Raw genomic sequence first — 13742 nt, forward strand, 5'->3', positions numbered from 1 at the left:
GAAGTCAATAATCATTTACAATTTATTCAATTAAATATTCAAATCATTAAAAATTCAATTAAATATAACCATATTTTTTTTTAAATTAGTCGGTAGTTTTGTTATTTACAAATAATTAAATCCAAGAAATAATTTAAACGATCTTACTGATATGTATTTTGGCAGTATTCGAAAGAGCTGCAGTGATCATCCAATTCGTTCTTGCTCTATACTATGATTACATTACAAACTTTAGTGAACGAACTTTGCTAAAGTTGATTCAGCGTTTACATAATCGTTTCGGGTTTTCATTTTGACAGTTGCTGTTTTTGTTATCTCTTGTTTACATTTGTTTTGATACTTGATACACTTTGATACTTGTGAATATTGTGTTTGTTTACTATATATTTTGTTAAAAATTTATGTATCAAAATATAATTACATTGCTCTGCAGTGAATCTGCACAACAAATAAAAGTTTCTCAATAATTGATTAAATACATTACGAATAAAGCGCCGCCAAAATATTGTAATCAATAGCGGCAAGTAAATATAGAACATTTTATAATTTCTTAGTCTAAGAAAAATTGCATATAATGAACAAAATGAAACAAACCCAGCAAATAACAATTAACAATTTTGTTAAAAACTTGCATAAAAGTTTAAAATATCAAAAATGAATTTGTAAACTATTAATGACTTTCATTAAAAATCAATTTCATTCAGAACTATTCATCAAATTTTTTTATTTTGGTAATCCAAATTCGAGATTAAACACTGTAGTAATAAAAGAAAATTATTTTAATAACAAAAGTTTCTATAAATATAATTGTTGTTATATTTCCTTTTTTATATGCAACTTTCTTTATATAGGTATAGAAAGTTTCTTTCTACTGATCACCGCTTGCATTCAACTTATGGTAAACAACTTAAATGTAAACAAACAAGAGTGTAAACAAAACGAAATGTCATTTCGCCCTTTTCATACTAAAAACTTATCGATAACGCATTAAATTCAGCACTGTATTCAGGAAAAGGTATTAAATGAAGCTAACTTTCGGTCAAAGTTCGAGTTCTGTTGTGCCTATTTTTATATCGCAAAATCGACTTTGGTTGATGGTTTTGCGCTTAAAGTCGATTCCAGCCAGCAAAGTTCGTAATGTAAACATAGTATAAATCATGAGTTTTGAATAATTTTTTTATTTAAATTTGTTTTGTAATGTTTGAGTTTAAATAAATTGTAAATAGTATGATGTTTTTTTTTGTCTCAATCTATTCGATACAAAACATTAAAAATTTATTTTATACGTACAACAGACATAAAAACCAGAAGATGATATAACCGTTTTATTTAGCAAGTATCAAGAGTGGAAATTTACAGCAAACCTATTTGCTGTGTCACTTATTTTAGTGTTTATAGCAGTTTTTTTCAGAGTTGAAAAATAATTCATAAATTGATAAAGAAGTAGATAGTATTGTACTTACATCTGACACGACTTTCATTTTAATTTTTCGTGGATATAAAATAATTATTGTCAACAGAAAACCGAAAATACTTAAAATTTCAATGTTTGTTTTTTTTTTTAAATTATTTTTATATATTTACTATAATCAAATATTACTATATATTAGAATAATTATAATAATTGTAAGTAATTGTTTTATATCGATATATTATTTAAAGCAATATCATTTCATATATTTTATTTATTTAGATGAACACTACGATAAACATCCCAACGAAGTTGTAAAGAACGAGGAACTCACATACAGCAGCAGTGGTTCAACTATACATCGTCAAATATTAATCTTAACATATTTTAATGATTTTATTAAAATGAAAAATGTTTTTATAAAAAAACTTGCTGCATTAAATATTGAAAGAAAACATTTGATTTATAAACATTTTTCTAACAATGTATTTATACCATACCAGCAGTGTTTTTTTAACGCATTACTTTCACACATTGATAATATTATTTCACATTTTCACCTTATGCTATTAAGTATTCTGTTTGCTTTTATATCACAATATCTTTATAAGTTTAATATTAGGTCAATAATATTAAATAATAACAAAAAAAAACCTTTATCAAAATCAACAATGAATATAAATACAAGTGCTAGAAAATCAAAAATTTCGTCCTATTTTAAATTAAAAATTTTTAGTAAATTTTGCAATACTGTTAGAGGCAATGAAATCACAACATTTCGGTGAAGACTATAATATTTAAAAGGCGTTAATTATTATAATTAGGTACTTTATGTATTAAGTACTGTACATAAAAAATAATATAATTTGATAACATACTGAAATGTCATATAATTAGATGTAACACCATAACTATGACTTAATATTTTAATGTAAAAGTTTTTTTCTGTATTTGGGTCAATATGATAACAATTGTGTTATATTTAAATGTATTTTTTAAGAATTTTATATGCAGAAAATTATTTAATTGTATGTAACAATATAGATTATTGAAAAACTATTATTTTACATAAAAACTTAAGCTCCCAACTTAAAAAACAGTGAAGTAAAAGTGTATGTTCCAAATATTGATAAATATGGAAACAAGTAATATTTTGTAAATGAATCTAATTAATCTATGTGAATATGTGAGTTTATTACTCAAAACAAAAATACGCAATAACACTAATTATATAGTTATTGAAATTTGGACGCCATGTTCATTATATGAAACCGTTTAAAGAAAAGAAAAAAAACAAATATTTTTGATTGCATAATAGCGTATAAATGTACTTCAGACATTTTTAAATGAATATGTGCAGTTTCAATAGATTTATTATTGGTACCGGTACTGGTACTGGTACTGGTAATTGATATAAATGATTGCAAGACGAATTTGTGTTAACAGTAAAATTCATTTCCATAATTTTACAAAAGTTCAAAAATCTACTAATGCAGAAAATATTTGTTTTACTTTATATTTAGGAAAAATCACTTAAGTAACATTTGTAGTGTAATAAACTATAAAATTAACTAATTTATTTAAGATTTTAAGTTTTCGAAATATATTAAGTAAGTGATAGCTCTTAATGTATTCCTTATGCCTTTTTAGTGATAATTATTCAATTGTAAAAAGCTTATTTTTTTTTTTTGTTAAAAGCCTATTTGAAATTAATTGAATTAATAAGATTTCGTTCGAAAAGAATTTTATTAGAAATCAACAAAAAAATGCCAAGAATTGAATTGTAAAATCAGTTGTACTGATTTTTTTTTAAATTTGAAATAATAAGGGTATGTCCATTATTCGAACGGAATAAACGTTAAAGGTGATTTTTTGGTCCAAGAAACGAAAAGATATGACTTGGAGGTGTCTATTTTCAATATTCACTGAAACACATAGAAAAAGTCTGTACGAAAATTACCTCAGTATGTCAGAAATCATTTATCCGAATAAATTACGTTACAGTTTTTTCATGATTTTAAAAGATATGATTGTTCAATGTTAATTTTTTATTCATCCTTATCTCAAAATTATTATAGTATTGTTTTTGTTCGATTTTTGTATAAATTCGTTTTTAATGTTAACTACATATTATTTATTTTCGATAAATCTAACTACTTAGATAAGTTTTCTACTTGATACTAAATATTGGTAAATATTGGAAATGGACTCTTCTTAGTAAGGTTTTTTTTGTTCATTTCTTAGACAAACAATTATCTCTAACATTTATGCAGTTTTAATACGGAATAAACTGAGTTAAAGTAAACAATTTTTTTTAATAATTTAAATGTTATTTATTAAGAAATTAAGTTTTAGCTTTCTATAATTACAAAAAAAATTAAGCTTGTTTTATGTTTTGACTCAGCAAAAGTTTTGCTAAACTAAAGCTTTTAACTTGCAAAAAAGTTTGGCAACTCATGAAATTCCGAAGTTTTTGCAGTTGAACAGTACACGATAAAAAGGTTGCGACTGCAAAATATAAATTTATAACTATTATGAGATATCAAATACAAAAATTGTTACTGACTTAGAAAAAGAAGTTAAACCAATAAGTAATATTTTTCTCTTCATAAAGAATATATAAAATTGAACAAATGCCGCTTGCTTAATCTGTGCACATGTACCGAATCTGAAATACAAATGAAATAGGTGCTATTTATATACGTCTATAGCATCCGAAATCTGTTGCAAATTTCTTATCTACTTGGTCATTTGTGCACCATAATCAATTTTTTAAGTTAAAATCAAGTTATCAATATGTTGTAGATTTAGATATCATAGAATTCATTTTCAATCAGTAAATATCTAATGTTTTATATACTTAAGAATAAAAATACAATACTTTATTAATCTAAATCTTCTAGCAAATGCCTTGCTTCAACGCAGGTGCGGGTAAAACATTTAATACTGAATACATATATCAATGAGATTATTTTAATATCAGGCACATATATTTCATGGCAATACAATAATTGTCAAAGTATTTTTGTGGCATTATTAATTTATATTAATATTAATATTTTGAGAGCACTGCATGAGGTTTTCGCGAAATCTTCAACATAATTTGTTTGTGCACCGTTAAGATATATTCAAATCTATATCTGGATTAGGGATGTTTATCATCATCCCTAATCCCTAATCCAGCAAAAAAATCTAATATTTCATATTGTAGATGCAAAGTGACAGTAATTAATGTCATATTTCAAGATATGAAACATCTTTTTATGCATGCATCATTACGCATTTGAAGAGTGACAAAACATTATGACTAATTACATTTTTTTTTACATATAATGAATCTCGAATATAATTTCCATTATCAAATATAGTAAGGCTTTCAGGAATATTTGTTGTAGAAGAAGTAATTTCTAAATAATTTATTAATAATAATTATAAATTAATTAATAAAAAGATTTTAAATATTTTTAAACTGCCATAATAATGACACTTAATTTAATATTTTTTTTTGAAAGTGTTGCACAAAATGTAATTACAAGCGTTTGTCATTTTATGACTACCGAATACCGAAGTTTTTGCTTTGATGTAAAATATTTTGTTGTTCGAAACGGAAGTTCGAATCTTTTTAGAGTATTTATTGTGTTCCGATTTCAATATAGGCTTTGAAACATAATGCAGCCAATCTTGGGAAATTATAGGTTTCAATTTAGTGATATGCTAAGCAAGATCACAAAATGAAAAATTTTATTTTATTTGACTAATCATTTGTATTCATGGATTAAAAACAATTATTTAATTAATTTTTTGTATAATTTTAGAACTTAAAAAATAAGTATTGGTCCTTGTTTCTGTATTTAAGATAACCAGTTTTAAAAATGTGTGTTAATATTTTACAATATATAAAACAACTCGTAATGATTTTTTATGGCTCACGTGCGATTATGCCTTGTCAGTTAAAATTTGCAATGATTTTGTTAACTAAAGTCAGAAATTCTGACAATGGTAAAGTCTGACATCTCGAATATATTTTACAAATAGCTTATAAATTGTTTTTATTCTCTTGTGTCATATGACATAATTTCATCTGACTTGTAATATCTCTTATTAAACCTGATAAATGCATTCTGACTATTTCTTCTACAAATTTTAAACTAGCGAAACAAGTAAACAGAACAAATATTTTTAACAATTATAAACTATAGAAATACTTAATATATTATATATAATAAATTTGAATTCATGACTTCATTTTTTGATGAAAACAATAAATTATGTTATTTTTAATAACTAATTTTTTTTTAAATAAATAAGTTATATTATTTAAATATTTAATACATTATATAAGCAATACATTTAGTTATTAATTGTTCAATTTGGAATAAATCTCATATAATGCTAACATTAAAGGCAGTTTTGCAGGGTATTATAGAAACTGTAGAAAGTTCAAGTCGAATGATTTTTTTAATTGTTATCACAGTATCTGACCATAGCATCTAAAACAGATTTTTACATGTCAGATAATTTAATAACAACTTTCCTGAATGTATCAATTATTTTAAAAATGAGAAGTTGTTACATTATATAATAATTAACTAATTAAGTTAGCCATTGAAAATGACTCAAATAATTTGTTTTTAATCATGTTATTAAAGGCTTCGTATGAAACAAAATAAAAAACGGTCGGTTTTTTATTTTATATAATTTTTTCTATATAAATATCGACGATGTTTCGAAGTTTTATTGTTTTTTTTTCGCAAATCGAAGCATAAATTCAAATGATAATGAAAACATATAGGTATAGGCCTTTGTATACAGAAACAGTAGAACAGTTTTAAATAATAAATAATAAAATTATTTAAAATGTCATTTGTAAAAACATTACTGTACCGATGTAAATAGCCCGCTGTATATTTTCATAATCAGATGTTAATGTGTTCCGGCTTAAGGCAGAAGTCAGTTAAACTTCGAAACATCGACGACATATATATTTATAAAAACGAGAAAATAAAAAAAAAACAATTAACTCTTTTTTAATTAAGTTCATTACAAGCTTTTAACAATATAAATAATGCTGTTAAATAAGTATTAGGACAAAATTGTAAAGCAAATTTAATTCCACATTGTTTTTTTATTTATACAAATATAACAAATTGATGACATTAATGATAAATAGTGAACATATATACCCACATATAAGTGTTAAGAAGCAAAGTTTAAATGAGGGCATCAGTATAAAGTAGTCTAAATAAATTGACTTATGTCGTTATCGATTTACAAATCTAGTGTAATGCCGTTTTTGATTGGTAAATCTGGGGTAACTTTTTGAATCCAAATTCACTTTCAGTGCAATTTTTATTTTTGATTTGTAAGCCTCGAATTAAATTTATAACACTGGACATTTTGCCAGAGTAGTTATTTGACAAATAAAGTGTCAAAAGCGTTTTTCACCCTAGATTTTCTTTTAGTACAGTTTTCATTTTCGATTAGTTGATCTGATCTCAATCAAAATGTACAACACTCCAGATTAACACTAGATGTTTTGCCATATTAATAAAATTACCCTGAAATTAACAGCTGTTTTATATTATTTTGCAACAATATTTAGGGATTATGTTAAATATGTTTGATTGTGCTACAAAAATTGAGCAAGAAATGTCAGACCGAGAGCAAATCTAGATTTACTAATCGAAAACGGCATAAGTGTCAAGATCTTTAAGTGTAGTGAAGTTTTTTATTTGTTATTAAAATATAATGCTGTCATTTATTGTACTTAAAGCACAGGCAATACGCGAAGAAAAATAAAATCTCTGCGACATAGAGAAAAAAAAAATAAAATAAATACCAGTGATGATATCCCCCATAAAACATTTTCAATATTAAGAAGCACATTTAAAAGATCAAATTTGAATTTTTACTTTTCAATCCTTTTTACTTTATGACAAGAACTTGATTTTTGATTCGTGAAACACGATTTGAAATTTTAATGTAAATAATAAATATTTTAAAGAATTAAAAAAAAAAATTTAGTGAGAAATCTATTTCTATAAATTTTACTCATTTATTGCTCCAACTCTGTGCTCTGATCCTTATATCAATGTTTATCTCATTAAGAAATGCTTTTTGAGTTCGAAAGCGATGATTATATTGTAATTTTATTTCCTTGTTTTATACATTGATCATGTATAATTATATTCATTAACTTTAAATTAAATAAATATTTTAACAACTTTGAAATGATTTTCTCAAAAAAATTTTATATAATAAAATTGTGTTAAAATACGAACAGTTTTCTTGTGTACTCACAACTTTTTGGCCGTCAAAAACTCAACAAATTGAATTTCCGATCTCTGTTTTAAATTATCAGAGCACAACCTCTGCCTACTGGCAAAATAGTAATTTTTGTATTTACTATCTTTGCTACTGGTTCAAAATGTTATATAGTGAATTATAATTATGTCTAGAAATTCGACTCATTTATGAATATAATAAATGGCAAATAGCTTACTTAAAGTGGTTAGTTGTCAGGGGCAACTTTCAAATGTTACATTATCATCACTTCTCGCTAATTATATACAGAGTGTAGGTAGAGTAGTCTTAAGTAATATTTAACTTGGTTTATAATAAACGAATTCCTTATTACTTCATGGGTTTCATTTCTTCTAATAAAAAGAATATGTATCTCTATTATAAAAAGAAGGAATATGTGCCGTCGTACATTTATGGCGTCATTATGTTCGCACTGCAGTTTTTTCGAACTTCTTTATGTTGATTTTTGGTTCACTTCGTACATGCTTTTTATATATACAAATACATATTGTACTTGAAGAGAGCATTGTTGCAATTTTTTTTTTATTAAAAAATTTAAAACTTTCTTATTAAGTTTACCATTACTACTGTGAGCTTCAATCGCCTCTTCATATTCATACGGAAGATTACCTTCCATGTTCAATAATATATATGTGCTTTTTACATTCTCTAGAAGAGAAAGCTAATTTTTTAAGAACTAGTACAAAATTTGATGTCACTTCTAGAGAAAGGACATACATATTGTCGAATATGAAGGAGTTCGTATGAATACAATGGTGGTTGGCGAACGTAGCTCCAGTTACATACGTTCTGGAGGTATGTAACTGGAGCTATTGTAACTGGTAACTGCAACTGGTATATATATGTATAATATATTTATAATTTAATTGTAGTACACATATTATACATATATACAAAATATATATGTATTCTTTTATTAAGGTGTACAAAACCGAAAAAACCAAAAGTTATTAAGATTTGATATAATATAAGAGATATAGATTATAATAATTACAATGCCGGAATGAACTAAGCGGTTTAGAAGCGAAGGTGGATATTTTCTTACAAGCATTTGGCCCAAAGATCATATCACAACTTAGCTACATATTTAGTAATTGTCAAAACTACATTCAAAAACAATGAATCTACTACTCAGTGAATCTCGAAAATATGTTCGTTATGGTTCGTTATAAGATATTGCGACTTAATATGCTTGAACCGGCGGCAGGAACACATAAAACAAAAAATAAAAATTAAACAAATTTCTGTCGTTATTTTGTGAAAAGAAGGAGCATTAAGAAAAACATGAATTTAAATATTATATGTATTACTTTTGACACAATTAAAATTACAGTTGATTTTGTATTTATATACATATATATATTTAGTTTATACTAAAACAAGAATGTTTTAAAGAACAAAACTCTTTAAAAATATATGTGAAAATATTTACAGTGCATACATTTCATAGCAAAATTATAAAATTACTTTAAATGATTAATGACATATTATCCATAAGAAATATAACACTAATGTTAAAGAATGTATTACAACGCATGGGTAAATTGAATTCAATTTTTTATTGGTGGCAATTAGTAGTAAGGGTATATACATAATATTTGAAAAGTCATTTTGAATTACCATATACTTAGTACAGAGATGATTTATTTAAAAGTAAAACAAAACAAACATTGCTGGTATTCAACAATTTTATTTTCATTTTTAACAATTGCTATATTTTTATTATATGACGAGTGTTAATGAGCATTTCATTTTATAAGGATTAAAAGTATCATATATAATATATTTGTGTTTCTGAATTAAACTAAAATATTAGTTTATAGTGCAAGATAATTTATAATAAGATAAAATATCTATTATATATGTATAAGAAAATTGTATTAATTGTTTAATTGATGTTATAAATAGTTATAACATTTTTAAAATTAATTTTATTAAGGTATTATTTTAAGAAATTTATATGTAAGCATAAACAGAAAAGAGACAAATATAATTAACTACAAAATATTAATAATAGTAACTTTATCGAAACAATAGATGTGTTTTTGTTATGGCTGCAATGATTTAATAATGCGGGCTTTTTTACACACGTAGCGCATGCGATTTAGGAAAAAAAAAGAAACATAATTGATGGATTCGAAAAGCAAAGAAAAGACAAGCACAAAAATTTATTTTATTTTATTTTATTTTTTATATTTTATTTTTTATATTTTATTTTTTATATTTTATTTTTTATATTTTATTTTTCATATATTATTTTTTTTTTTTAATTCGATTATTTCCTAAGACCACTGATGAAAAGTACTTGGCAATACTCGAAACAGTGTTGCATAGTCAGCCAAATTTCAATAAATTAAAACAAATTTTTGTCTTTATCTTTCCTTTGTTTTTCGAATCCGTCTACCTTTTAAATAGTTTCTTTTCGTCATAAAGACGTGTCACTCTCGGCAAGAAAAAATTACCATTAAAAACATAATTGTTTTTACGAATCTTAATTTGGCGACCTAATTGATCACAACATATAGTTAAACTGTTATTGACGTAATAAGTACAAGGCATACATAATTTAATATTTGACATAAATTAAGTGAAGCAGTAGACCACTGTTTATACCATTTGTGAAAATCAATTTTAAGAAATACTTTAAAAAATAAAATATACGTATTTAATACATTATGCCTAAAGCCAACATATAAACTTCCATTTCACTGTTGTCACATTTGCTAAGGTGGCGCTTAGCGGCTACAACAAACAGCTATGGTTTGTGATCATATATGATAAAAGCAATATTTCAATTAAAATAATATACAAGTCCCAAGGAACTACAGCGATTATTAGACAAAAAAATATGTCTTCACAACTTTATCAGTAATTTCTTAGCTTTTATAGATGCAGTGACTTCTCTCGTACATAAAACTGGGACCATTAACACGCAGAAACTATTGATAACATAAAAATAGTTCTGACGATTTCACCGGTTTTGGCGTACTATAAATGCATACAAAGCAAATCAATGACTTTTTGGGGTTTGCTAGATGGAAAACTTATCAGATGTAAAGGAAAAGCAGTCACAAATAATGGTACATTGTCAACTCGTCTCGTTAATGTACTTATGATCTTAACGGATTGTAAACCGATAGAATGTTCAACAATCCAATTTAAACTGGTCCAATACGTCTTAACGATATGATTATAATATTGGTGGGAATTAAATATTGATCGTTCAAGCACGTTATTACATTTGAGAATGGTTGCTATTAAAGAGTGATAAAAATATGCGGAAAAATGAGCAACAAGTTAGAAATATGTTACGAGGCATTCCAGAACATGCTTTTCAACCTATATCAACTGACATATTAAGGTTCAAAAACAATATTTGTTACTGATAGGCATACTATCCGCCTCTTTTTAAGAGTGAAACGAAGAGACGGTAAAAGACGTACTAAAAATATGTTAGCGCAATGTGAGTAACTCATAGTGTGTAATGTTTTTGCTTCGGAATGTTTCAAAAAATATTGTACTAAAATCACGAAACCGTTTACCTAGCAATCATATGAGAACAATAGCACGAAGCGATAAATCTGATTTATGATCGAATATTGGCATTGAATAACTTAAAAAATTGCATGAAAATTAAAAACTGTACGCAGATAGGGTACCAGGGTCACGTCCACCACTTACATAACGTCAAAAAACAAGAATGCAAATCCCTGTTTAGCAACATTTTAGAATTTGTATACAGCTTTATTTAATCACCTAGTTATGACAGATTTATTCTAAGTACGAAGTTTGTAGATATCTCTGAGATCTTCATAACCTATGGTTAATTGAGAGTCGATAGATTTTGAATTATTTAAATAATATGCTTTAGATGACATACTAATATATAATTTGCCCATGTGACACAATTCAAAAGATAATTTCCGCTTGAAATGTACTTGAAGTTATGCAAAATAATAGGTTAGGTTTGGTTGAAAGGTTTGTATAGTTTCACAAGTATCAATACTTTCACTTATTTTATGTTTGATATATACTAAAGATACCAAATATCAGGTAGATACTACCATGTAAGGAATATGGACAACATCCATAGTTTTTCTGCCCCGAATATCTTTAAATCTCAAGAATCAAACAACGTATATATTCCTTTTTAGTGTGCCACTATATGTTATTGAATCGATCGCCTCTGCCATGAAGGACAAACATCACAGCTTCAGAATAATGAACTTCAAATGCCTGGCAATTTATGGTTTTACTAGCCTTTTCGAAGTAAAGTGCTCTGTTTTGTATGTCCTCCCTCTACATTCGTGTTAAAACAAGTGATGTCTAAGCATCTTGACTGACGTAGCTACAATATTCGATACCAGAAGTGGTGGATGAGTAAAAAGAGTATCAATTTTTTTTTTTTTTTTTAAACATACATTTATTTATTGCATCTTCTTTGCTAGGGGATTAACATGCTCTGTAAGCCTTTTATTGTATTTTTTTCTTATATTGTCAAATTCAGCTTTAACTAGGGGAATTTGTAGATCTCGGTGTATACTTTCATTCCTAATATACCATGGGGGACCAGTAATAATTCTTAGTATTTTTGACTGAGCTGTTTGTATAATTTCAATATTTGAAGCACTAGCATTGCCAAATAGCTGGATACCATAAGTCCATATTGGTTTACTTTATACTCTAGGCACAGAGAAGATCTGCTATTAATGAGCCACTGCAACTTAGAGGCTTAGAGCTTTATCTGAATTTTTTTGGCTTCAATATGTTTGCGCCAAGTTAGTCGACTATCTAGGTGGATACCTAAGTACGGGCCCAAACTTCAAGGATAATAAAAATTCGTCAAAATAACAACAGCAGACGTTGACAACCGCTAAAAGGATGTAAAGTGATGTAGTAAGCGGTCAGCTATATGACATTCTTAGCTATTGAAAGAAAGAGCCAGAGAAATGGAGTGAGATTGATTCCAGATGGATAGAAACGGCAGTAAAGTATATTTTAACAAAATTCAACTAGCTTCGACTTCACAGAAGTGGTACAGCTGCAGAATTCTCAAAACCGATGATCAGATGTTAAATATATTTTTAAGGTGAGATATGCATAGGAAGGTTTAGGAATTAAGCTCATATCAGTCAAGATATATTCCAAGAAGCCCGAAGACTTGCATCAGTAAGTCAAAGAGTATAATTCTTGAATCGGTTTTAACGAGGAATCTGTAAAGCCTTTGGAGAATATAAAGCGTAGATTAGTGTTTCTGAAGAGAGTAATGAGTTCGGAGTTGAAAATAAATTGCTCAATGATATGATGCCTCTAATTCATCGAAATCTTATTCGATAAAGTTTGACTTGTCTAAAGATAAAGATAAAGTTCAACTTGTCTAAAAGTCAAACAATCTTGCAGTTCTTCATAAAGTGAATGCCAACGTTAGCATTGTTCAAAATCTACGGAAATTACTCTCCAAAACCGCAATAATTAATTAAATCTTATAATCTTTAGTCTTATGTTAGAAACAATGGTCATTAAGAGCAGGTGATTATTATGTAGTGGCGCTCAGCTGTCAGATGCACAGGGGGATATACACGTACTTTGTGTATGAGCCGTAACTTTTGTATACTGTCGGTAGTGTGATTACACTCTCTACGCGGGGGCGGCTAAAAAAAGGTCCATAGTATGGTCATGTCTCAACTATGGATGCTGGCTAATTGTAATCGGGAGGACGCATGCAAAAGCGTCTTAAATTAAAGCTCAAATCCAAGGTGGACCAGCATGTGCCGAAGGATGAATGGTCATCGATAGTTGACTTCCACGATAAAAATTCAAATAATAACTCAAATGAGCTGCTTGATATCACTCTGACGATATCAACTTCAAATAATTCCTTTACGGAATCCGTACCTGAGTACGTGCCGGCCACTGGGCTAGAAACCACCGCCTATCCTGACAGCGCTGCTGTGTGCGTCAAGATGGACCCGGATAGGCCACCGTCTTGCGGAAACAGTGAATGTTC

The 13742-nt window shown here is 27.1% G+C and overlaps 1 protein-coding gene across 1 annotated transcript in view; it reads right to left on the reverse strand.

Annotated features, from left to right (window-relative positions):
- Positions 1-291, reverse strand: part of LOC119675214 — a gene marked incomplete at its 3' end in the record, with an annotated part of 1550 nt that extends 1259 nt beyond the window's left edge. Inside the window, exon 1 of the mRNA XM_038086403.1 lies at positions 245-291. Within this exon, the coding sequence (XP_037942331.1) occupies positions 245-291 (47 nt within the window). The remainder of the gene's footprint in view (positions 1-244) is intronic.
- Between the last annotated feature and the right edge of the window lie 13451 nt (positions 292-13742).

Source organism: Teleopsis dalmanni, chromosome 2, assembly GCF_002237135.1.
Source record: "Teleopsis dalmanni isolate 2A chromosome 2, ASM223713v2, whole genome shotgun sequence".
NCBI lineage: Eukaryota > Metazoa > Arthropoda > Insecta > Diptera > Diopsidae > Teleopsis > Teleopsis dalmanni.